Here is a 22,138-nt window from a genome sequence, read left to right as displayed (position 1 = left end):
TTAGCTCTGATGCCCCCGGAGAGGCTGCTCCTCATTTTATACTGAGAGATTAGCATAACAAAGCCATGTGGCTCAGGCAGGGCTGGGGTTCCCACACTCTGACCAGTGGGACTCCCAGCACAACAATGGAAGACATGTCAATAACTCAGAGAGCATGTCGCTGTGCGGGGCATGTTTCCCAAGATAAGCAACAGGTAATTAACATGTTATCAAGCGGTCATCTGAGAATTAATCATGGACTGAAGGTCTAAATTCAATTTTTTAGATGTAGAATAATGGAAGGTAAGGTACACAAAAGTGGGTATCTTCAAAGGGGGATAACTGCAATTAAGGACCAAATGCTTCACTGCAATAAAACAATATAAGCTGAAGGCTTCATTTTCTCTGCAAACAAAGCGTCTCTTCCTCCTAAAAGCATTTTAGTGGTAGACGGGAGCATTTGGACACAGGAACATGTTTTTTTCAGACGAACAGAAAAATAACAGGTTTTTTGGTCACAGGTTGACCACAGATAGGCTACACAATGTTTGAGCAGGCAAAGATAAACCGCAAGAGAAAAGAAGGAGCAGGAAGGGAGGTCGACAATGTTAAAGAGTGACATCAACCGGCTGCAGGTGAATCATTTCATTTTCCACCTGTTGCTTTTCCAACTACGTGTTGCCTTATGTTACAGTTCACTTTTCTGTCAAAAACGCCAGGGTTTGCCACAGGACTGATGTGTGAAGAAAGGTAACAAGTCATGGATATGAAAAATACGCCTTTATATTACTTTACAAAAATATACTCCCAAGTGGCCCAAGCACAGGCAGTGTGTAACATTAGAAGTGCATCCCTCATATCGCAAAACGATCAGTCAATCATTGATTTTTAAAAGAACTGTCAGTTATTTTGGTATTTGAACTTGACAGCAAACTTTTCACTTATGAATATTAAATGTATTCAATTTCCATGTTTTGTAAGGATTTATTTTTCAGTCACTGTAACTGTATGTTGAATTACATGTGGTGAGACAAATCACATTTGGATTACAGTAGTTTTTTTGTCACGTTAGTCACTTAGTTTGGCTAAAAAATGTAGGCAATCTTTCATCATACGCTCTTGTCTAACTTCCCCTAAAAGTCTGCAGACCCTGTTGTAAATGAACTGTGTCCAATTAGAGTCAAGTCAATGGCATTATGAGCGGGCTGGCAGTGTGCCTCTGAGAGGCCTCCGTCACTGGCTGGCCCCAGATGTGAAGCCGGCCTTGTGGGTGCAGTGTGAGTAGTCCCGTCTCCCCAGTTTCCCACCAGTCCCCAACATCAGGGTAAATGAGCTACAAAAGCCATGCCGCTCCTCAATGCTCCACTGGGAATGTTAATTGATCTTTTGTTGCAGGACAAACAGAAACTCTGTGTCTCGGTCCATCTGGGAAAAATCAAGTCAACTGGCCTCACTGCCTGGCACAGGGCAGCCTGTCTGCCTTTGGTCTGTGTTGACTCTTTTAATTTAAGCTTTTCAGACATCCATCGACAATGCTGAAAGAAACATTCAAAGTTTTCATTTAGTCAGAGTAGAAATGCCACAACAGAAATACTAGCCCATTCAAATATGTTACCTAGGAACCTGTAGCTGTGAAATAAATGAAATGGAGGTTGTCAACAGATTTAAAACGGTGCGTAAAAGACAATGAACAATCTAACCTGAAGTAGAATGACAAATAATATAATTACAAATACACTTCAGTAAATGTAGTTACTTGCACATGCTTTTAATTTCCAGGACTTGTTTTCTCTACATTTTCATATTTAGGTATATGTAAGTAAACATCTCTCTCTGTCGTAACTCCTCTCTGCAGCCCTCTTATCACCATTGCAGCATTTGAAAGCACAGAAACTGCCAAACCGTCAAGTCACGTCCATGTTTGGCTTTATTATCTGTCCCCTCCATTGATTTCATTGTGCACATGTTTGTGTGAATATGTGCCTCTTCTGAAAGTTAGTGTGCACTGCACGGCTGCTGGGGGTCTTTGTCTACAAGTGTGTGTGAAGACGAGAGTTCCCCTCCCACCAGCAGCCTGAGAGCTCTGAATTCCTGCCATAAAGTCTCGGCCATCGCTCAGACCCGCGGCGGCGCAGAGCGGCTTCCCGTCAGGCATCTCTCTGTGAGTGTGATATCTCCCGTTTCCCACACTCTGTGCCTATTCACTGGCCCCGAGATGGGAACAATAGAAGTGTGTCTTGTTACACATCACATTAGCTACGGTGTTTGATCTCCTGTTGAAGGGGGAGGCAGCTTCAGCCAGACCATCTGGCCTGGACAACTAGACCCTGAGAAAGTCTCATGCACGCCACATTCTCCACAACTTTTGCACACACAAATAGTTGTGAAAGACTTTTGTGGCACTTGAGACATAATTCAAGCACTAGACAGCATGTCACCACCACCACAACAGAAGTGGGTCATGTGTGCGGGGTGTCACCCCAGTTTTTACATTTTTTGGGAACACCTGTGCACCAGAGAGGTCAGATGAGATGAAACTTGAATGATCCCTGTGGGAAACACTGGGGCAACGATTAAGATCAAAGTTAGTGAAGTCAAATCTTTCCCTGGGTATCATTAATTCTATTTCTGAACATACAGGTGTTTTAATCTCATTGGTTGAAGGACAATCGGGTCATTCAGATAGATCGTACTAAAAATGAAAAATCCACACTGCAAACAAATCAGTGTACATCAAAACACACATTTACATCTATTAACTATATTAATATAGTCGGACTATACTTTGTGCAGCATCACTGCTCAGCTCCTGAGCCTCTCAAGGCCTGTACATGTAGATATTATTATATTGCCTTTGCTTTGAGACCAGAATACACATTATTTTGTGTACTGAAGAATTTGGGCAAAGTGCGTCCACTGTTAAAATATGAATACACTGACCTATGGGGCCTCAATGGCAGCAAACAAAGTGACTCTGCAGAGTTCGAGTAAGCTATGATTACCTGACGAAGTACCACATTTTACATATTATCCAAAAAGAGTGCTACAGTATCTAACCTTGATTACTATGGTGTTGTTCCCTTGAGCAAGGCACAATAGTGGCGCTGCGGTTAGTTGAGTGCTGTGCTGATAAGCTCTCTGGTGTGACTGGATATATGTCTGTTTCCAAACCCTGACTAGAACACAAACTCTACCTGCTCTCATATTCATTGATCATCCATTCAGTCATTCGAGACGTGATGTCAGCACTAAAACGCAAACTACAGTTTTTATGTATGACTTTATATGTACAATGTCCTCTAACACTCTGTTCTATGAGAAAATAAAGACGCTGCTATTGTTTATGTTTGTCAAACTTCATGTGAAGTTTCCAATTTATTTTTCAAGTTCAAAGGCAAACTTCTCAAGGAAGCAATTCAACAGAATCTTTTCGTAAAGATTGATGTCAACATAACATGCCTTTATAAAAGGTATTCACTTGAAGATGAAAAAGCATCTATTATCAACATTACAACTGAACAGTTAACAGGTACAACACTCATAGGCCAGATAATGGTTACATATAGTCATAATTAAGTATAATCATAAAAAGATTTACAGTAAAAGTGAATCCATGGGATCCAATTAAGGGATGTTGTTGATTCATCAGCACCAAGCTGATGAAATGTATCAGTCAGTGATACTTAGTATCACAGATAGACAGTAGTTTAAACACATAAACCAAACAGTGTCTCAGACACTTAGATAGTTTCCACCCCATGAGGGTGTTACAACAAGACAATTCAGTGATGCTTGCAAAACAAACAAACAAAAGTATTTCTCCCCACAGGAACAAGAGTAAGCACTTTAAATTGTAAAGCGTATAATGTGTATACACACGGTGTACATGTTCAGTAAAACCTGATCATTTCAATACTTCCAAAGGAATACTGGCACATTGTGCCCTTTTTCGCTACACTAGTAAAATACTCAACAATATTGACTCTCCTGCCAAAGCAAAAGGAAACCGACTTCAATTAAGTCTTCAACTTTCTGTCCATGACGTTCACAGACTTAGTTCTCTTTCTCTCTGTGAGGAGGTGATGCTGCCTCCATCCTACCAGGGCCTCCACAGAGCACTGCTGGCCTGGCTCACACCCTTGCTGGAGCTGATCTGATGGAGCGGAGAGCCAGGAGGAGAGAGGGTGCAGGGAGTGTGGCTGGACGCCTGCAGGCCCTGGAAGTGGCTGAGCAGCCGTCGGTGGGCCTGAGTCTGGACCTCGCAGTGTGACAGGAAGCTGACGGCCTCCTGCACGCAGCGAGAGTAGCCGTCGCCGCCCGCCATCCGGCCGGAAGTCACGCCGGCCTTCTGCTGCTGCTTCTGATGCTGCCAGCCTCTCAGATAGCACACGGCCATCTCCAAGATGTCCGCCTTCTCTTGCTTAGAGTCGGGCTGCTGCCTGATGAACTCGGGACCCAGCAGGGATTTCAGCTGCTCGATGCAGGTGTTGATGCGGTCTCTGCGCAGTTTCTCCACCAGTGGCTTTCTCAGCTGAAGAAAACAAAAAGAAATAGAATTTAGAATACAAATTCACGCTCTTTCATACCATATGAACACTATTTAACAAGGGAGTTATGTGACTTTATAGAAATCCAATTTACCTTATGAGCAGGAGCCAGGTGCTCCTTAGGATAGCTTGCTTGTCCAAAAACAGTGGGTGCCATAGCTGTAGAGTCAAGAGCGTTCCTGCTCGGTTCGAACAGCCAGTTGAATGTGAGCTGCCTTCTCCTCTGCCTCTGCCCTGTATTTATACACCCAAATCTCCATATGAATGTGTGGGTCTTGGGCTTGTTGGAGTTTCTCACAGTCCCCCGGCCAATGGGAGCGCTGGGAAGGGCTTTGAGGGACGCAGGGCTGCCACATGCTCAATGAAGTGTTTATAGCCGTGGGGACAATGAGTGTGTCTCCGGGGAGCAGGTGGAGGAATAGACTGCGAGAGAAAGAGTGCGGTGGGGGCGGGAGGGAGGAGGGGGGCGGGGGGGGGATGTAGCTGGGAGACTGACCCAGTGCTTGTGTTGATATGGGAAAGTGGTGACCCCAGAGGGAAGCACGCCGCTGTCTCATGTCATCTCAACCGCCACATAATTGAGCACAAAGTGCCTCCGCCACCGGGCACACGTGGGTGTTACAGAGGGCCAACCATTAGAAAAGGCCAACATGCAGCCACTTCCACCAGTTTGACACACGGCAGACTTTGCTCGTGGATCCGTGCAACAGTTGAGACGTCTTAAAGATGAATAGAAGAAGAGCTTCTCAGTGAGTTTTGAGACTCAAATAAAAATCTACTGGATGAAGAAAAGAGAGTGTGTGTTTGGCCCACACAGTTTTAATCGGACAATATTTTTTCTTTTTATATGATAAGTTCCTGCATTTTTTGTTTTGTCTGTTCTCTTCTCAGTGGTTTGGAGAGGGCAAGATGCACTTTAGAGATCAGAGTTATTCAAACTGTCAAATGTGAACATCCATCACAGTTTATAGACCGACTTCCTGGTTCAACTTTGTCCTATCGTACTTTTTCTGGTGTTGAAAGGCATTATTACTGACATTACAGATGCTCTCATTCCACTGAAAAATCAATACTGACACTTGATATTTTGCTGAAACTTGATATGTTGCTGCTTTAAAGGACTCGGAGGTCATGCTGTTGAAGTTCAGTCTGTCCACTTTAATTTAACGGCAGGCGAACATGATTTAAACTGTAAGACAAGAAAACTGCTTCAACTGTTAACATCTTAACAGTCTCCACACTCCCAGCACATGTTCACACATCAGGCAAACCCCCCGTACTCATGCAGACAGCCACACTCTCATTCACTTTCCCTCCCCCCCCCACACACACACACACACACACACACACACAGCTGGCTGACCTGCCTGCCGCTGGCCACGTCTCAGTCACACGCTCCCTTCCTGCCTGTGTGGAACGTGGGAGCCGCTGTGGTCCCAGGCTTCCCACACTTCAGTGTTAATGACACTGAGGCCGGCTGCACAAAGGAAGTGTGCCCCATCGAACAAAGATTGAGTGACCAACCCCCCTCCAAATACACACGCACGCACGCGCGCGCGCGCGCACACACACACGGCTTCCAGGCACACCATCTGGACGGATAGTACGCTATTGTCAGCCAATCAAGCATGGGAGACGCTCACCGTGAGAATTGGAGAGGCTGAAATAGAGACAGAAAGTTAAATGAGAGAATGGGCAGTGTGTGTGTGTGTGTGTGTGTGTGTGTGGCGGGTGCGATACCTTGTGGATAGTTTGCTGGAATTTGTTTTCACAGTTTGGGCGTACAAATTATAGATGCACGAGATAAAAAGTTGTAAAAAGTGGATTCAGGAAAAACACACATTAGGGACTCAAATATAACATGTTATGGTAACCTAAGAAACTATAATACCATAAAACTCTCAGTTGTGACAACGTGATGATTTAACATATTGCTGATCTTTAAAAGGTAACTTTATCTACATTTTCACATAACATGTGGAAGTGCAGGTCTAAAGCCATTAAGCTTTAGATGAACATCCATGTCCACCACGTTGTTGAATGGACATACTTCTCCATGTAGGACGTCCTCGGGCTGACATCTTTCCTCCATGTTCCCACCACATATCACTCAGGAAGATACAATAACGAGGATATCTCCCTTGTTGTGGCGCTGAGCGACAAGTTCAACGAAGGGCCCCTCCCACCTGTTTGTTTGGATTGGGCCCATTGTGCCCCATGAATTCCACTAATTCATTCACATCCTATTGTCATAACACTGCTTTGTGATTGGCCGAACACTGTGAGAACCAGCATCACATTAAATCGATGGGATAGTTGGTATAAGTATATAAAGGAGGGAGGTCGCGGTGGGTAAAATCATAACTGCGACACAGGCCTGGACTGACTGGACACCAACTGACTCACCATGAGGGACCAGCACACAAGGTAAGCTTAAATGGTGAAAACTCATAGGTAGAAGTTCATTTGACTATTTGTTTTTAAACTTCTGTCTCATTCAAGGTTATAGCGATAATTTGGTAGTTTGGTTTTTTGCTCATTTGTTTTTATTTGCCAGTTTTTGAGATTTCTGTCACTCAGAATTCTGCCTGAACCCCAAGACAATGGAGGTGGATTTTTGGTGAGAAACCACACCAACAACCTTTTTTTCTGGGGAGTGCTTCCAATTAATGGAGGGTTTGTGGACTATCCAAACTAACAGGAACACTAATTCTGGGAAGACAGTTGCTGTTTGACAATCAATGATGGGAGCATCACTCCATTCACCTCCTTAGTGTGAGGGCAGCAGCAGAAGCAAGCCTTTTAAATTGCTCTTACAGTTGAGGATTTCTGTTGACAGCTACATTTAAATCTGGTGTCTTTTCTGTGTATTCAGCATTAATCTGATGTTTTCTCCCTTTTTCTCCTCAGCATGTGTAAGATGATGGTTTTGGAGAGGAAGTGCACAGACAGAGCAGTGAGGCTCTGCTCAGCAGTGGAGAGCCAACTCATCACTGGGGTGTCCAGCTCCGACGTGTGGGACAAGACGGTCTCCTTCTTCACAGTGAAAAAGGCCTTGATTTTCCACAACGGCTACACCAAATCCTCCAGAGAGGCCATGCGGCTGTTCCCCTCACCTGCCGAGGACGTGGCACCGCTGTGCTGCCAGTAGCAAGTGGACGCACACACACACACACACACACACACGAGAACATGAAATGAGATGGGATGTGCGGGACTGTGTGTGTGTGTGTCTACAAGCTTCGTAGTAATGAACATTGTGAAGGAGAAGCTCCAAATGGAAAACATTCTTCAGATGGAAAAGGACTTTAAATCTGGTTTTCTGTTGGGTGCTTTCACTCCACAGAAAGTGGAAAAGATGGTAAAGATGAGAGATGTATACCATATAATACTGATCTTATTGGTCCACAAATTGGCCTTAAAATGTGCATGTTATGCCTTAAGCCTTAATACTCCTTGAAATTGGTCACCTGAGACCACGTTGCCAGGTGTTGTTTTTAACTAAAGCCATATTCCTTTTCATAAAGGGAGAATGTGTATGCCAATGCATACTTTGTTTTTACATTGTGTTGAGTGATGTCATGTTAGTCGTCATAACCGAGATGTGCAATATGTGCTTCATATGCAAGTTAAGAATAAAGAAATAATGTTTTCCCAACATCTGCAGTTTGTGGTGAAAATGATTTCCTAAAACTAATAACGGTAGATTATTTAGATTAAACATTTTCAAATGTAAATTTAAAAATTAATTTCTTCAGTTCAGTTAATATAAGAGTTTCTATTTGGTTTACAGGGAGTAAGAAACTTAGTTGTCATCTCACATCAGTGTCTTACTGAAATTCACCCTCTAGTGGCCGTTATACAACTGTACCGCAAAAGCTTTTCCTCTCTGGTCTCACCACCTCAGAGGTATAGTCTACAGGTTGATGTTTCTATTATAATAATTGGCCCAAAAGTCCTACAGGTTTTTATTTTTTCTTCTTCTTGAGCTGGTGTGAAAGAGCAGAGCCACAGTAGGACGTTAGGGTGTAGGATATAGGTTATAGGGTTTTTGGATCAATGTGATCAAACTGTTGGAAACCCAGGTGTGTAGAGTATAGATTTAGCTGGAGCCAATGATGCTGTAAGTGCCTTGCTCAAGGATCATATGGTGGGGAAACACTAGATATTCAAAAGGCAATGCATTTTCTAATTAAGACAGTGTTTTAGAAAAATCCTAAAATAATTAACTGCAGAGGTTTCTTAATGAAATAACAACAGCTCCGTTCTATTGAATTGTTCCAGTGAGTCAGGACAGCGAGCTAGCATTCACCAGAACACAACTGAAGCGGCTAAGTAGAATTCAGCCATCATTCATTTTCCAATAACTCTTTTTCAACGGAGACTCCGGCCTCCTCCCAGTTGAAACCAAACGTGCTGTTTTGGTGGAGAACAGCAAATTTGTGTGACCAGCGGCTGGAACAGAAGAGGTTACCCCTGAATCAGATTTGGAATTATAACGGCTTTTATTAATCATAGGCTAAATTCAAAAAGCAGACATTCAGCAACAGTTGAACATTGTAGCAGCGGGATTAGGAGTATGAACAATACACTAGGTGAACTCCACACCATGCATTCAGCTCTGGAGCACAGGGACTCCTTCTCAACGGTCTACACGTTTAAAGTCAATCGCTGAGGATGAAACTCAGCGGCACTTTGCTTTCCAGAAATCTGTTCTGGGGAATCGACACCGGCCCGAGAAATAAAGAAACTGCTGCGGAGGAAAACAGTCAAAGAAAAAAGTGTTTTAAGGATATAATGTAGGTCTGTTTTATTATGAATGGAGACAGGTCTGATATTTCGTTGCAACAGATGGGATCTTTCACAAGTCCAAAGTTCACTTTGTCACAAAGGCATAGCTTTATGGGGAAAAATAAAACAAACTTTTAGTCATTGTTTTTTTCACCATTTTGCTTCAGAGGATGATAAAAGAAACCTGACACATACACACAAAATCAAAAAGCTCTTTTTCTGTCCATCACTCAAATTCCAGTTAGAAACTACAGACCAAACAGCAACCATGTGACACTGAAACCGTGTTATTTTAAAAGCCGAACCAAAAACAAACTGAAATCTAACAAACAATAATGAAAACAAGATAAAATCAAATGCCACTCTTAACATGTGGTTAAACATTTTGAGTTACCTTAACATCGCAGCCCAATATAAGGGGGGGGTTTGAAAGCTAAAACAGAATTCCCTTGTTATTCCCATCAACCAAACAACTTGTTTTTTTTATTCTCAGCCCGCCATTCTGTGACAATCTGTGATGTCCTTAAAAGACAGAACAATGGTGAAGCTTCATGTTTGTTGGCGATAACAGCCGTGAACCAGAAAATAAACAAAACGTCTCTGGTTTCAATCATCAGTCAGCGACTCTGGACTGAAGCGTGTCAATTCTGTTTTAGTGCAGTTTAACATCAGCATTGTGTTTTCGTGTTACACGTTAGACATGTTGCCAAAAGTGGATGATTTTCTTTTTTTAGACTACACAGTTTCAGCTTAAAGTGAATTTGAAGATGTCATAAGGGGGAGGGAGTTGAGTAAGAGGCAATGTGTATACTCTGTGTGTGTGTGTGTGTGTGTGTGTGTGTGTGTCAGTGTGTAAAAAGAGAAAATCTTTTCCTTCTTTCAGTTGGTAGGTGTCCCAACTGTATCTGCAGGGCTGTTGTGTGTTGGAGGGGTGAGGGTTGAGGTTGGCCATCAGGGCAAAGAGTTCAACAAATCCTGCAGGAAGAGGTCGGGGTCTGCGATTTCAGAGAGAAGACCTGGAAGAGAAACGTGAAGTCAAGTATCTTCATAACACTCGCATCACAGTTCAGAACTTACACCGGGCAGGAACCTCAACGTCAGGAGTCAACAAGCTGCACCAGAGACCATCCCGGTTCAACCAGTTGGCTCACTGCAGATTTGTTCCATTTCAGAGTGAATTCAGATTTTGATAATAATTGTTCATCAGGAATGTAGGCATGTATACTGACCTACAACATCACAGAACTCTGACAAGGACTCAGCCGGCATGAGTTCATCCTGGAAGGCCCTGAGCACGCGCTCCGAGGCCTCGTAGATGGGCATGTCGTTGTGACGCACATATTCTGCTAGCGAGAAGGACCACCCCCCCTCCGTGTTGCTGGTGGCCACTTTCTGTACGGCCAAAGAGAAGAAGAAGAGGAGAAGTGAAGACAACATTCAGCTCTGTCTCTTCTGCTGTCACGGTCAACATTGATTCATTGGTAAACACATGCAACTTTACCGAGATAAAGAAATGACCAGCACTGATCAGTGCCCAGTCGTTCATAGCATCCAAACCAAAAACCAGAATATCATCCGAGTTACGTTTGTGGCATCAACATGCGCAGTCGCTCTGAAGGTGTAACACATTTACCCTGAACATGTCGTAGACAAGATCCACCAGGGCCCAGAAGAGAAGAGGTGAGCGATAGACTGCGTACTCCTTTGGTGCTTTATCTGTGAGTCTGATGATGAAAGTGAAAAAGAGGATGAAGTTACAGATAAATTGCATTTTCAATTTCATATTAAAATCCTAAATACAGTGCAGAGCATTAGGGGCGTTACTCTTTAAACTTATTGACCAAACTGATTATTTGATGTTTCCAATTTCCAACTTGATCCAAACTGAAGGGATTTAACTAACATGGTAGTAGCAAAACAAAGAGGAAAATAAAAAATGAATAAAAGAAGTTTAGTGTCATACTTGTTGGTGGAGACTGCCGAGACCTTGCGGGCGTGTGCGTTGACCAGGAGCCTTCGTAGGAAGTATAAACGTGAACTCCTCCAGCGCTCAGGCGGCATGATGTGCATGGCCAAGATGGTGAAATAGTGCGGCCCTTCAACCTCGTACGAGCTCTCCACCCACTTTTCACACGGTTGCTCCTGGAAACTCTGCAGGTTCTTCTCCTCCCGGGACGTAGCCCTTGTACTGCGGTGACAGAGTTTCAAAGTGAGATGAGGAGGAAAATACATGAACTATACGAGCTGAATGCTGATCAAATACGCTGACTTATGTTTTTGTGTGTTATCTAGCAGCTGGGCATTGGTACAGATGAAACGGTACTCACGTGTTGAGGACGTAGAGCACAGTGTGGATGATGTAAGGGATGAGGTGGATGTTGCTCTCTCGTCCTCCTCCTCCAGTGTCCACGCTGAACGATTGTTCGGTAGCAAAGCGGAGGAACAGCAGTTTGGTGTCGTGGATGTTGAGTTGGTACGTCGGCTCCCGCTGGCCCGTGCACTCCTGCAGATATGTGTTGTGCCTGTGAGCGCCAGAGAGACATCCAGGTGGGAATGATTTACTGTGAGCCACACAAAGCAACGTTTTTGCCTCAGTGTCTACGTGTAGACGTAGGCTGGTTCAAAGTTTGCTGGCCCTCTCCTCCTAAACGGCGGCGTTTTGAGGCTGCCATCTCTACGCATTAAACAGAGTCTTTCTGACACCACCTGTGGTTCCCACCTCGGCAGCCCAAACACACTACAACATAGTTCTCGTTATTTATCAATACATGTTGATCATATTTCATGTTCATCATAAGCCGCCGGCTTCAAACCACACATGAACGATTGGTCTACAACAATGCACAGTGTCGGCTAGTGGTTTTGATAGTTGACGATACTGTAAAACCCCGAGAGTGTGCCGATGTGTGAGCCTACCTTGCTAAGCATGTAGCAAAGGCTGATTCTGGCACATGTGGCCCCCACACAGGAAGCAGCCCGTTGCATTTGGTGTTGGCGTTCTGGAGAGCAGCACTCTCCCACTCCTCTCGCCCACGAGCCAGCCTGCCGGGGGGGGGAGAAACAAAAGCATCAGATTAGAATAAATGCAAAGTGAGGTTACCCCCAACAACATTATTAAATGGCATGCTAATGATGGTATTGGTGCTACCTGACAGCTGCCAGATGGCAGTCATAGTGGACTATGTTAAAGTGCGACACAGTGCTGTAGCCCTGCTGCTTCCTTGGCTTGTTTTCAAAGTCCTCCAAGGCTACACGCTTCGTGAAAGTGTAAATACCCAAAACTTTGGTTGGCTGGGACAAAGGAGACAAAGATCGAACTGTCATTATACTAGAAGATTGTCTTGCTTAGCACTCAGGGATTCATTTTGTCTGCCGACAGTGGCAGCTGAAACATAAAATAATTGAATCCTATCTCAAGAAATATTTCCATAATCATGAATGTGTACCTGGAACTTGTAACCTTCTCTACAGATACAGCAGGTCAAGCCCGGCTCCTCTATCAGCTCCTCCATTTGCTTCAACAGCGAGGTCTTGGTCACCACCTGACCCTTCTCATTGGTCTGAAAGGTAAACACATACGGCACACATAAACACCCAACGACAATATAACACTGGGCTGTGTTAATGAAGCAAAGTGACAGCGGTAGAGATACAAATGAACGCCATTTAAACAAGGTGACGAGAAACTAAATGGAGATAAAAGTTGGATAAAAGAGGAGTAGCGTACCGTCATGCCCAGTGTTCCCAGGGCCTTCTGTCTCATGGCCATAGCCATGCGCTTCTTCTCAGATCTGGTCTCCCTGCGGGCCGCGTCGATCTTCAGGTTGACATCACTGTGCTCCCTCAGCGCCTCCAGAAGGTTTTCCGCCAGCGTGCCGATGCCTTCATCGCTGGATACCTGCTCCAGCTTATGCAAGTTGGTTATTGAATCTGTGCCTATCAGCACCTGAACAGAAGACAAGATGACAGCCAGTCACGTTAGCTGTGTCTAACGTGTTTAAATGGCTCTCTCATGCTCCCTCCTCCATACATGGCAACATTAACGATGTAACATTAACATATATAATCTTTAGTACCTGTGTGGGGGGATGCTGGGTTGCCAAACCACGAAGCAATCTGAGAATGAAGGGTAGAGCTGGTCTGGAGAGGAACTTCTTCCAGACATCTGCATCCAGACTAATGAGAGAGTGCAGAACCAGAAAAGAATGGTTTAGTCAATCAAGCACCTATATATTGAATTGTATCAAAGGTATTGATAGACTATCTCTGGGAGCTTGGGAGATGCAAGAAGACCTACTTTTTGGCATTGGGGATATGTTTCTTCATGTAGTCCAGTGCACTCTGCGTGATTCCTTTCTGGAGAATGAGATCTTTCAGCTGATGGCCGTTGTTGTTATTTTTGATCCCAGCAGCGATTTTGCAGAAGCAATCCAAAAACACTTTGTCGTCTGCACTGTGCTCCTCGTCGTACCTGAGGAAACAAAGCCAGCGGTCAATTCTCCGTCATAAACACTCTCGGAAGAGGTGCGGTTCTCAGAGTGGCACAAATACATCTGAAATGATCAGCCGGGTTTGATAATGTAACTCTTTTAGCTGTTAAAGTTTCTATCCATCCAACAGTCTAAAAACTTCAATGTGTTTATATTTGTACGTAGAAGCAGAGTGATGCCCACTTGTCAAAGCTGCAACATGGTTTGAAACGTTCCACCAGGATCCTCATCTTCTCCAGTTCACCAAAGGACAGGTACGGGATGATGCGCAGCAGACCCTGCAGCACGCTGGGGTTGGAGCGCACAAACGGAGTGTTGATCTGGTCCAACAACATGACCAGCTGATCTTTGTCTCCCGTCAGCAGCAGGTTACCCTGCAAAAGACAAACCAGTGTCCATTTGATTACAGTAACAAGAAAGAACATTTACAGGTTTTGATTCTCTTCTGATGTCAAACATTTGTTCTTTCCTCAGAAGGCTGAACCTGGTCTAGATGCTTACCTTGTCCTCTGAAATCTCGGCATTGGCTTCGTCCAGAATGATCTCCATGATGCTCAGAACCTGCTCCGCTATGGAGGCTCCACCACTGTCCTTACTCTCCTGTTCTGCCACTAAAGCCTGAGGGGGAAATGGACATTCAAATGTTTCTCATAACACTGAAAGTAACTGACAAACTGTATTATGAAAGCCTCGCATTGCACTGCAATTTAAATTTGATTAACAAAATTGCACCGGAATCTCCCTCCTCCCCCACTGATCAGACTACACAACATAACAGTACAAAGTCAATGTAACACTCACCAGGTTCAGAGTTCCCAGCATGACGTTGAGTGTGTTCATTTCCGGTTTGACCAGCTGCTGCCTGTTGATCTTCACCTTTACACAATAACTGAACAACTTCAGCAACACCTGTAAGTGAGACAGATGAACACGTGTCACTCGCCACACGTTTTATGGGACTGCACAAGGGATTGCTGCGTTTCTCCTGCTGTCGGAAAAGACTTCCCAAAGTAAAACGAATTATATTCATACTTTATATTCGACAGTTGAAATTAAAAAACACATTTCAATATGCTTTAAAAGGTCAGAAAACAAATCTTTTATTGTAAAGGACTTACAGTGAGAAGATGTCTTCCTTGTTTAAAATCTTTGATTCCAGAGAGGCGGCTGAGCATACACTCCAGTCCTCCACACTGTGCCATGACTCCTGCCATCTTGTACACCTCCTCATCGTCCTCCTCTTCATCTGTTGTATGGCGAGATAAAAACAATAATAATCCTCAATTGAGATGAGACATTAAGCATTCAATTTCTGCCCTTGTGATGGCAAAGAGCAGGTCCTTGAGGCTACTGGCTTACACACTGGTAAAACAGCATTAATATATGTGATATCTAGGACAACAATAATGTACATTAATTGTAATTCTAACCTGTGGTTGAGTCCAGAGACTCTATGAACTCCTCAGTGGCATCTCCCAGCAGACCTCTCATTCGATAGATGATTCTCATTGGCTCACCCTTGGAGAAAAAAAGCCAGCAAGCTCCATGACTAACAGTAAAGGTGTTGTTACACAGCTATTAAGTGAGCTGTAAGCATTTAAAGTCCCTGTGAAACGGAAGTTTGAGCATCTTTAGCGTCTGTCCTGGGATGTATTTCAAGGTGAAATGTGGCCGCTAGAAAATGGGCGGGCTTAGATTTTACGGAGCTACAAAAGACTGTTGGCTCCACACACACACCTCCCTCACCTGTTAGATGCAGGAGTAGGACCAGACAGATGAAAGGAAAATTAACGTATTGTAGTAGTTAACGAGAGACGTGTGATGGACAAAAGTGGGAAAAAACTGTTTTATTTCCAAAACAATGTGACTAATATCTTCTACCAAGATATAGGTCATTTCACACCTCTATAACAATATATATATATATCACAATATAGCATGTTTTCTGGAAATTCAAAGAATAAATAGTCTATGAAATTAAGTTTGATAGTTTTGTGACTCTGTATTTTCTGATTTAATTAGGAACTTAAGTGCAGAATAATCTGGTAGTATGTGCTTGTTATTATCAATTTAGACAACATAATTGTGTTTTGTTGTCATATCTCGATATGTGATTTCTTCACGATAAGATGAGGTCCAATTCATTCAAGGGAAAGTTTGACGAGTTTTAACTGGCTCTGTGTCACTGCAGGACATGCAGATGAAAAAGAGTCGTTTTGGTCATCTGCGTGAACTACCAGCACTGCAGTGACACAGCACCGGTAGAAAATCAGCAGACTTTCCATTGACTGAATTACACCTCAACCACATTGTTTTGAAAATGAAAAACAATATTACTTGCCATTCCAAACACACATCTCTTCCCATCTCTCTCCACGTCACTCTGTTAGCTACTATGATACTCTAATGGTGAAGTGCGGTTTGATCATCAAACATTTGAAATCATAACAGAAGCTAAAGACGTCTTAACTTCAGTTTCACTGGAACTTTAATGACAATCTGCACAATTCAAAATGCTCTCAAATCAAACATTCACACTCACGAGGACTCTTACCTCATTTGTCGGGCACCAGACCTTCTTGTAGACCTCGCCCACCGACAGATCCAAGCTAATGATTTTGTTGTTTACCAGAAGCTGAGGAAAACAGAGAGGCATCAAAGAAATGTCCTGCAACTAGTCATTAGATTTCAATGAGAAGCCATTGACAATTGTATGAAAACAGGTATCACAACAATAAATATGTAGTGGATGGAGGTTTAATAAAATGCACATTCTACCTCCATGCCACTGTCGTCTTCGAGAAGCGCCACCAGGTCGCAGTCTTGGCAGATTTTGTTCTTGATGTCCCTCATTAGGGGGCCGATGCCGGGCTCATTGCTGCTGTAAGGGTTTCCTGGCATGCGGCCCTGCAGGAAGTCCTCCTGCTGAGGATCCTTTTCCAAGGTGACAAAGAACTCCGTCACCTCGTTCTCCTCCTAAACACAGAGGATGAAACAAAAGCGCCAGATGAAGACACATTCACGGCGATGCTGCATTTTAGAGCATGATTGTGAACGACTTTTCTAACTGAAATGCAGCGGGGCAAAGGTAAAGGGAACTCACCGGGTAGATGATGCTGCACAGTCTCTCAAAGATGAACACGGGTGTCCTGTAGTCATCCAGGTTGTACCGTTTTGCCGTCTCTATGCACACTGCCATGAAGGCTTTGGTTTCAGACTCAGTACCTACGAACAGCACAACAAGATTTACAATTTCTCCCCGACTGTGATCGGAGCAGTTGTTGGAACAAGTTGTGACATAATGTTAGATAATCACGTCTGTTGAACTTGAATGGGTACAGACCTGTTGTCATGTCCTCCAGCATCTCCAGCAGCATGTCCTGAGTCTCATCAATGAGCTTGGTGCGCTGCACCACCAGTTTCCTCAGACACAAGTAGCCGTTCAGCACTGTGCCAACCAACCTACTTTTGAAATGCCGCTTAATGGACTCCACCTCCACGAAAGAAGAGAGCAATCCTGCAGTGGAACCCGACCGCATACGAATCCATTTGAATATTCAAGAAAAGGCAAAAACATTCCAAAGCTAATCAGCGTGAAGTTAACTTGTGGTATAAAAATCATCTATCATTTCTTCTAATGAGGTTGAAAGTCTCGTCTAAACCCTGCGATTTCTAATTTCATGTTCAGACAAACTGAAACTGACCGGTCAAGCTCTTGAGGGCGTAGCCTTGCTGCAAGTCTGTGCTCAGTGTCGCCTCCTCCAGAGACAGCAGGTTGGCGATTTCCTGAACAGAGAATTGAAATTTCAATTGAAAAATGTAAAGATTCAGACATATGGATACCTCTACTCTCATATATGATGACAGTATAGATATCAAGAAATTGAATTTATGTAATGAAAAGTACAAAAAGCACAACATAATTAAAGAAGTTTATTTCACTGCATGTAACTTTTTATATATTTAAGGAAACCAGTGGAACATACAGATATTACTACGTTTGAAGTTGTTATAAATTCGAATTGTTACCTTCGTGATCAGATTACCGATGTAGGGCAGGACTCCACGGGCCGCCAGGTAAACCTTCCAGTGTGTCGGCTTGATCAACTTCTGGTACAGACCCAGGTACTCCACCGCACACTCTCCAGCTACGCTCAGCTCATCCAGATAACTGACACACACACACACACACACACACACACACACACACACACACACACAGTAAGTCATTTGACACCAAAGTGCTCAAACCTACTTTGAGTTTCCACACCACCATTTCCTCTTCTTGATATTAGTTGAATATTTTAACAGTTTTTCTATTGGAGGCTCATACCTGGTGAGCAGATCCAGGACCTGTTGCTTGCGGCTGGGGATTGTGGTTAGGGCCTCCACAATAGTGCAAGCTGCCTGTCTGGCTGCCTGAGTGGCTGGTGTGAAGAGGACCTGCAACAAATACAACTTCAGTCAAAAATATGAATTTAACAAGTTTGTAAAATAACAAGCAATAAGACGTATCACATTTTCTCAATTTTAAAGTGATTACCGACTCCTCATTGATATATGCACTTCTGACACTAATAACAACAACACGCAGAACACTAATATCACTTTCAACAAAACAGTATTTAAAAAAAAAAAGATTTTACCTGCCGCAGCCAGTTGTTGTGGCTCAGTTTGAGCAAGCGAGGGAAGAGGCCGTCGCCTTTTCTGGACCTCATGAACTGCTTCCACTTCCAAACATACTTCTCCAACAGGTACTGCCTTCGCAACTCAGTTTTCCCCTGAGGCTTTGACAAACTCTCCTGACCTGTGGTTATCAGACAAACGTAACAGTGAAAAGCTTATCATCACGACATTACATTATTTCACTGAAAAACAATAAGAGAACCATCTCTATAATGTGTATTTGTTAAGACTCAGTGCTCACATCTGGCTGGGAGACACTTTTTCCAGGCCTCATAAGATGCTTTGGGGTCCTTCTTGAGCCAGAGTTGGGCCTGGGCATGGATTTCATTACTGTAGGGCCTGACTGTGGTCAGGGACTCAATAGCAGCATCCTATAACCAAATGCATACGTATACTGTTGTGTTAGGGAATGTGATACAAGCAAGTGGTAGCTGACAGACACTGCATCTGTAATATGATAATATAATAATATGATCATATTTACCTTGTTCTTCTTGCTAGTGGGAGCCGGGGGCTTGATCAGCTTTTGCAGGATTCTCAGGCACATGAGAGTGATGTTCTCCACCACGACAGGCGTCTTTATATTGACCGACATGAGGAACAGACTGAGGGCTAGCAGGAGAAAAATACAATGCCATTAGACAAAACACTATGACCAGTCATAACATAATTAAGGCTCTGATAGCTCAATGAATGTACAGGATGTATTGTGATGCAACATATTGTTTGTTAACTAGACCAGTGTCATATACAGAATTGCAACAATACACACAAGAAAGGAACTTAAGGCCAAAGACAGGAATCTGAAAAAGGCATAAGAAACTCCCCATGTAACTAGTCCCCACAGGCTGATACTCAAACTGTTGGAGTGGATGAGTTTAGGAAATCAGGCTTACCACAACGCAATCGTAACTCCCAGCATCCTCCCTCTTTTGAAATTGAGTCCGTCAGCAGCAGCATTTCATACTGCAGATTACTAACCTGTTGAAAACACAAAGACACCTTCATATCAAAATGTGAAATTCTTCAACAAAGTTAAACCAGTAAATCAATGAGCTCTGCTGTTTAAATAAAAATGTGATTATTTTGACAGAATCACAATGCTTCCGTCACAATTCCTTGCGATCCCAGTAGGACGTGCAAGAGGACGTGCAAGAGGACGTGTAAGAGGACGTACCAGGTCAGGGTTGGCCCAGTGGCCTTTGAGGGCAGCTGACACCTTGACAATGATGAGGTCGTTCATCTGTTGGGTGGCCTCTGGATGATCTCTGAAGCAAGATAATATGGGAGGGAACAAGAGAGTGATATTTAATTACCACTGCAATACACTGTACACATACAGTTAAATGTAAAAAGCAAAGAATTAATGTACAGTGTATGCTCTCATTCCGACACCTTTCTGAGCATTAGAACCTGAAGTTATGCTTATAACAAATGTTCCTTTTGGGAGGGAAACGTCTGTTAAGGACACTGATAATGAGACTTCCCTAAAGGCTACAAACGACCCTGTAGTGGTGTGCTACGCTTTAGCCACTGAGTTCAAGTTTTGGAAATGTATCAACTTTTACTTAACCACAAGATGGGGGCGGGACAAACCTGGTGAGGAGACAGACCACTTGGCGCACCTCCTCCCTCATGGCCGCTGTACCGCGTCGCAGGTTGTACTCAAACAGTTCACGGATGAGACCCTGGAGGACCAGGATCTGCCGGAGAGCTGGGTTAGTGGCCAGCGCGCGAAGCAGTGTTATACAGTGACCCGTGACAGCTGAGGCACAGCCGTAGCACTTGTTTGAGGAGGTGTGTCCGCAGCCCAGCACGGAGAGAGCGCGGTACTGACTGGCGGTGAAGGTGGGCTGGTGGCTGCTGCTGCTGCGGCATGACTTGGTGGCAGCCTCTCTCTGCTGCAGATCATACTCCAGGAGCTCTTTTCGTGAAGCAAGCACTTTCTGGAACAACAAGAGAGGCCAGTGTTATGTGAGAGCAGGGAACAAATGCAGTTACGAGGAGAATTAACTACTTTTTTCCTCTCTAACCTGTATAATCTTGGACAGTTCATCAAATGACGTCTTGCAGTCTCCGCTGTATTCTTGAGCCAGCTGCTGAATGTATCTGTTCACATTAGCAGAGGACGCACCAAGTCCTGCACCCGCTCCGCTGTCATCCTGAGGGCAACACAGGAAAAGAGAACATTACAGCACAAAAAATAAGCTTCAATCAACATTTCCTTAGTACACAAGTCTACAAAAATACTGTTACTACTATGATGACATGAGGTTCTGCTAAAGGGATTAATGAAAAGGACATGAAGTATTACTGCCAGCCCAATACTGTTTGTCAGCTGCAATCAAAGTCTTTCAGTAGAAACTGTGCACTGCATACATTTCAGTTAACAGCAAATATGATCAGAGAGGCCACCTTCACATTACTCATGCCTTAATTTCGACTCATAAAATGACTGTTCAGGCCGTTCTTGTGTCTGACCTGTGGTTTCTCTGGTGCGGCCTCATTGACTTTAGACAGGAGGCTCTCCAACTGGGGCCGGTGGCCCATCAGCTGGTGGTAGACCCGGTCCGCTTTGTCCAGCAGGGTGTTGATATTGGTCACAGCCTGCAGGAAAATAATACATCAAAGATTAAGAGATGCAGAAGTGTAGAATATCGCATAGTGATGCAGATCTACTTCCTCAGCAAAAAATAAGGACAAAAATGTAAGATTTGCTATGCAAGCAGATTTTTTTGAAATGGCTGCTTACCTTTTTCCTGTCCTCCTCATTCTCAATGGGATCCACAGCACAGCAAGGTTTGGCATATAGCATGAAGTCAAATCTGGCATATTTGCAGAAGCCACAGGCATTGCACAGGAAGGGGTCTTTTTCATCGTAGTTGATAGACCTAATAGACGACAGCCACCAATTACAAATACAATCAACTTCAAAGTCTCCAATCATTTCCACACTTTCCTCAATTTTTTCCGACCTGCAGAGGAAACGTGCTGCTCACCTGCACTTGTGGCACTGATACACGTTCTCACCGCAGTTGCCACACACCCCGGGGTTGGCCGGCACAGAGGCACTGCAGCGTGGGCACTGCAGCGTCTCAGTGGAGGCCTGGTAGTTCTCGTAAAAATCGGAGAACTCGATCATCAGGTTGGAGGCGACGATGGGTAAAGGAAGGTCGATCTTCACCTCGGTTTGCCCCGGGGTCAGCTGAACTTTCTTAGCTTTGTGCCAACGAGCAGGCCTAGAAACAGAGTCAAGTTGAAAGCTTTTACTTCATGCGGTCAAGTGAGAGTGAAACTGTGGCAAAGCGGCTGCTAACTAAACTTCTAACGTACTTGTTCTTCAGCTCCACAATAGCCTGTACAGTCCTGTTGTTGTAGTAGAGGTTGATGGTGCGGACCATTTTTGTGCGTTTGAGGTCACCGATCTTCACTGTGACTTTGCTGATGGTGTGGCTGCCAATGAGCTTGACAACCTGCTGTGTTGTGGTGTAACGGGTGTCCACTTTGATCGATGAAAGTTTGATGTTCTGGAGGACAAACACGAGACAATGTTTGAAACAATAGTAGACTGTGACAAAGCACGGTCTTATGGCGAGTACTCTCGTGACTTGTCCTCGTTCTGTCTGCATATTTGTAGTTCGCCAT

The 22,138-nt window shown here is 44.0% G+C and overlaps 2 protein-coding genes across 10 annotated transcripts in view; both read right to left on the bottom strand.

Annotated features, from left to right (window-relative positions):
* Positions 1 to 3,319: 3,319 nt before the first annotated feature.
* Positions 3,320 to 4,723, bottom strand: LOC116382463 (transcription factor HES-5-like). Its single transcript, XM_031845537.1, has 2 exons — positions 4,621 to 4,723; positions 3,320 to 4,510 (listed from the first exon to the last, which is right to left on the bottom strand). The coding sequence occupies exons 1-2, from the start codon at positions 4,681 to 4,683 to the stop codon at positions 4,076 to 4,078; spliced, it is 498 nt and encodes a 165-aa protein (XP_031701397.1). The 5' UTR covers positions 4,684 to 4,723; the 3' UTR covers positions 3,320 to 4,075.
* A 4,284-nt stretch (positions 4,724 to 9,007) lies between these two features.
* The window catches only part of ubr4 (ubiquitin protein ligase E3 component n-recognin 4), a 50,486-nt gene continuing 37,355 nt past the window's right edge, over positions 9,008 to 22,138 (bottom strand). For all 9 annotated transcript variants that reach the window (XM_031844583.1, XM_031844591.1, XM_031844586.1 and 6 more), the window contains 34 exons: positions 21,827 to 22,020; positions 21,493 to 21,732; positions 21,246 to 21,384; positions 20,975 to 21,100; positions 20,527 to 20,655; positions 20,090 to 20,439; positions 19,671 to 19,761; positions 19,390 to 19,474; positions 18,978 to 19,105; positions 18,735 to 18,864; positions 18,454 to 18,614; positions 18,141 to 18,250; positions 17,837 to 17,978; positions 17,512 to 17,593; positions 17,151 to 17,324; positions 16,911 to 17,032; positions 16,586 to 16,783; positions 16,362 to 16,442; positions 15,238 to 15,325; positions 14,926 to 15,053; positions 14,609 to 14,716; positions 14,309 to 14,425; positions 13,991 to 14,181; positions 13,615 to 13,788; positions 13,394 to 13,493; positions 13,045 to 13,263; positions 12,764 to 12,877; positions 12,466 to 12,608; positions 12,234 to 12,359; positions 11,645 to 11,839; positions 11,281 to 11,505; positions 10,951 to 11,041; positions 10,547 to 10,709; positions 9,008 to 10,333 (listed from right to left, as the gene is read on the bottom strand). In XM_031844583.1, coding sequence (XP_031700443.1) covers positions 10,269 to 10,333; positions 10,547 to 10,709; positions 10,951 to 11,041; positions 11,281 to 11,505; positions 11,645 to 11,839; positions 12,234 to 12,359; positions 12,466 to 12,608; positions 12,764 to 12,877; positions 13,045 to 13,263; positions 13,394 to 13,493; positions 13,615 to 13,788; positions 13,991 to 14,181; positions 14,309 to 14,425; positions 14,609 to 14,716; positions 14,926 to 15,053; positions 15,238 to 15,325; positions 16,362 to 16,442; positions 16,586 to 16,783; positions 16,911 to 17,032; positions 17,151 to 17,324; positions 17,512 to 17,593; positions 17,837 to 17,978; positions 18,141 to 18,250; positions 18,454 to 18,614; positions 18,735 to 18,864; positions 18,978 to 19,105; positions 19,390 to 19,474; positions 19,671 to 19,761; positions 20,090 to 20,439; positions 20,527 to 20,655; positions 20,975 to 21,100; positions 21,246 to 21,384; positions 21,493 to 21,732; positions 21,827 to 22,020 — 4,929 coding nt within the window. In that variant the 3' untranslated portion in view covers positions 9,008 to 10,268. The remainder of the gene's footprint in view (positions 10,334 to 10,546; positions 10,710 to 10,950; positions 11,042 to 11,280; positions 11,506 to 11,644; positions 11,840 to 12,233; positions 12,360 to 12,465; positions 12,609 to 12,763; positions 12,878 to 13,044; positions 13,264 to 13,393; positions 13,494 to 13,614; positions 13,789 to 13,990; positions 14,182 to 14,308; positions 14,426 to 14,608; positions 14,717 to 14,925; positions 15,054 to 15,237; positions 15,326 to 16,361; positions 16,443 to 16,585; positions 16,784 to 16,910; positions 17,033 to 17,150; positions 17,325 to 17,511; positions 17,594 to 17,836; positions 17,979 to 18,140; positions 18,251 to 18,453; positions 18,615 to 18,734; positions 18,865 to 18,977; positions 19,106 to 19,389; positions 19,475 to 19,670; positions 19,762 to 20,089; positions 20,440 to 20,526; positions 20,656 to 20,974; positions 21,101 to 21,245; positions 21,385 to 21,492; positions 21,733 to 21,826; positions 22,021 to 22,138) is intronic.

This window comes from Anarrhichthys ocellatus, unplaced genomic scaffold, assembly GCF_004355925.1.
Source record: "Anarrhichthys ocellatus isolate YVR2014 unplaced genomic scaffold, GSC_Weel_1.0 scaffold5, whole genome shotgun sequence".
Classification (NCBI taxonomy): domain Eukaryota; kingdom Metazoa; phylum Chordata; class Actinopteri; order Perciformes; family Anarhichadidae; genus Anarrhichthys; species Anarrhichthys ocellatus.
Note: the sequence above shows the minus strand (reverse complement) of the source record. Positions and strands in the feature narration are given on the sequence as shown.

Bases quoted from the DNA above. Each gene is read 5' to 3' on its own strand.
- LOC116382463 (XM_031845537.1), bottom strand. From the start codon at position 4,683: ATGGCACCCACTGTTTTTGGACAAGCAAGCTATCCTAAGGAGCACCTG. The intron at 4,511-4,620 runs GTAAATTGGATT...TGTTTTCTTCAG, and splicing joins ACCTGGCTCCTGCTCATAAG to CTGAGAAAGCCACTGGTGGA.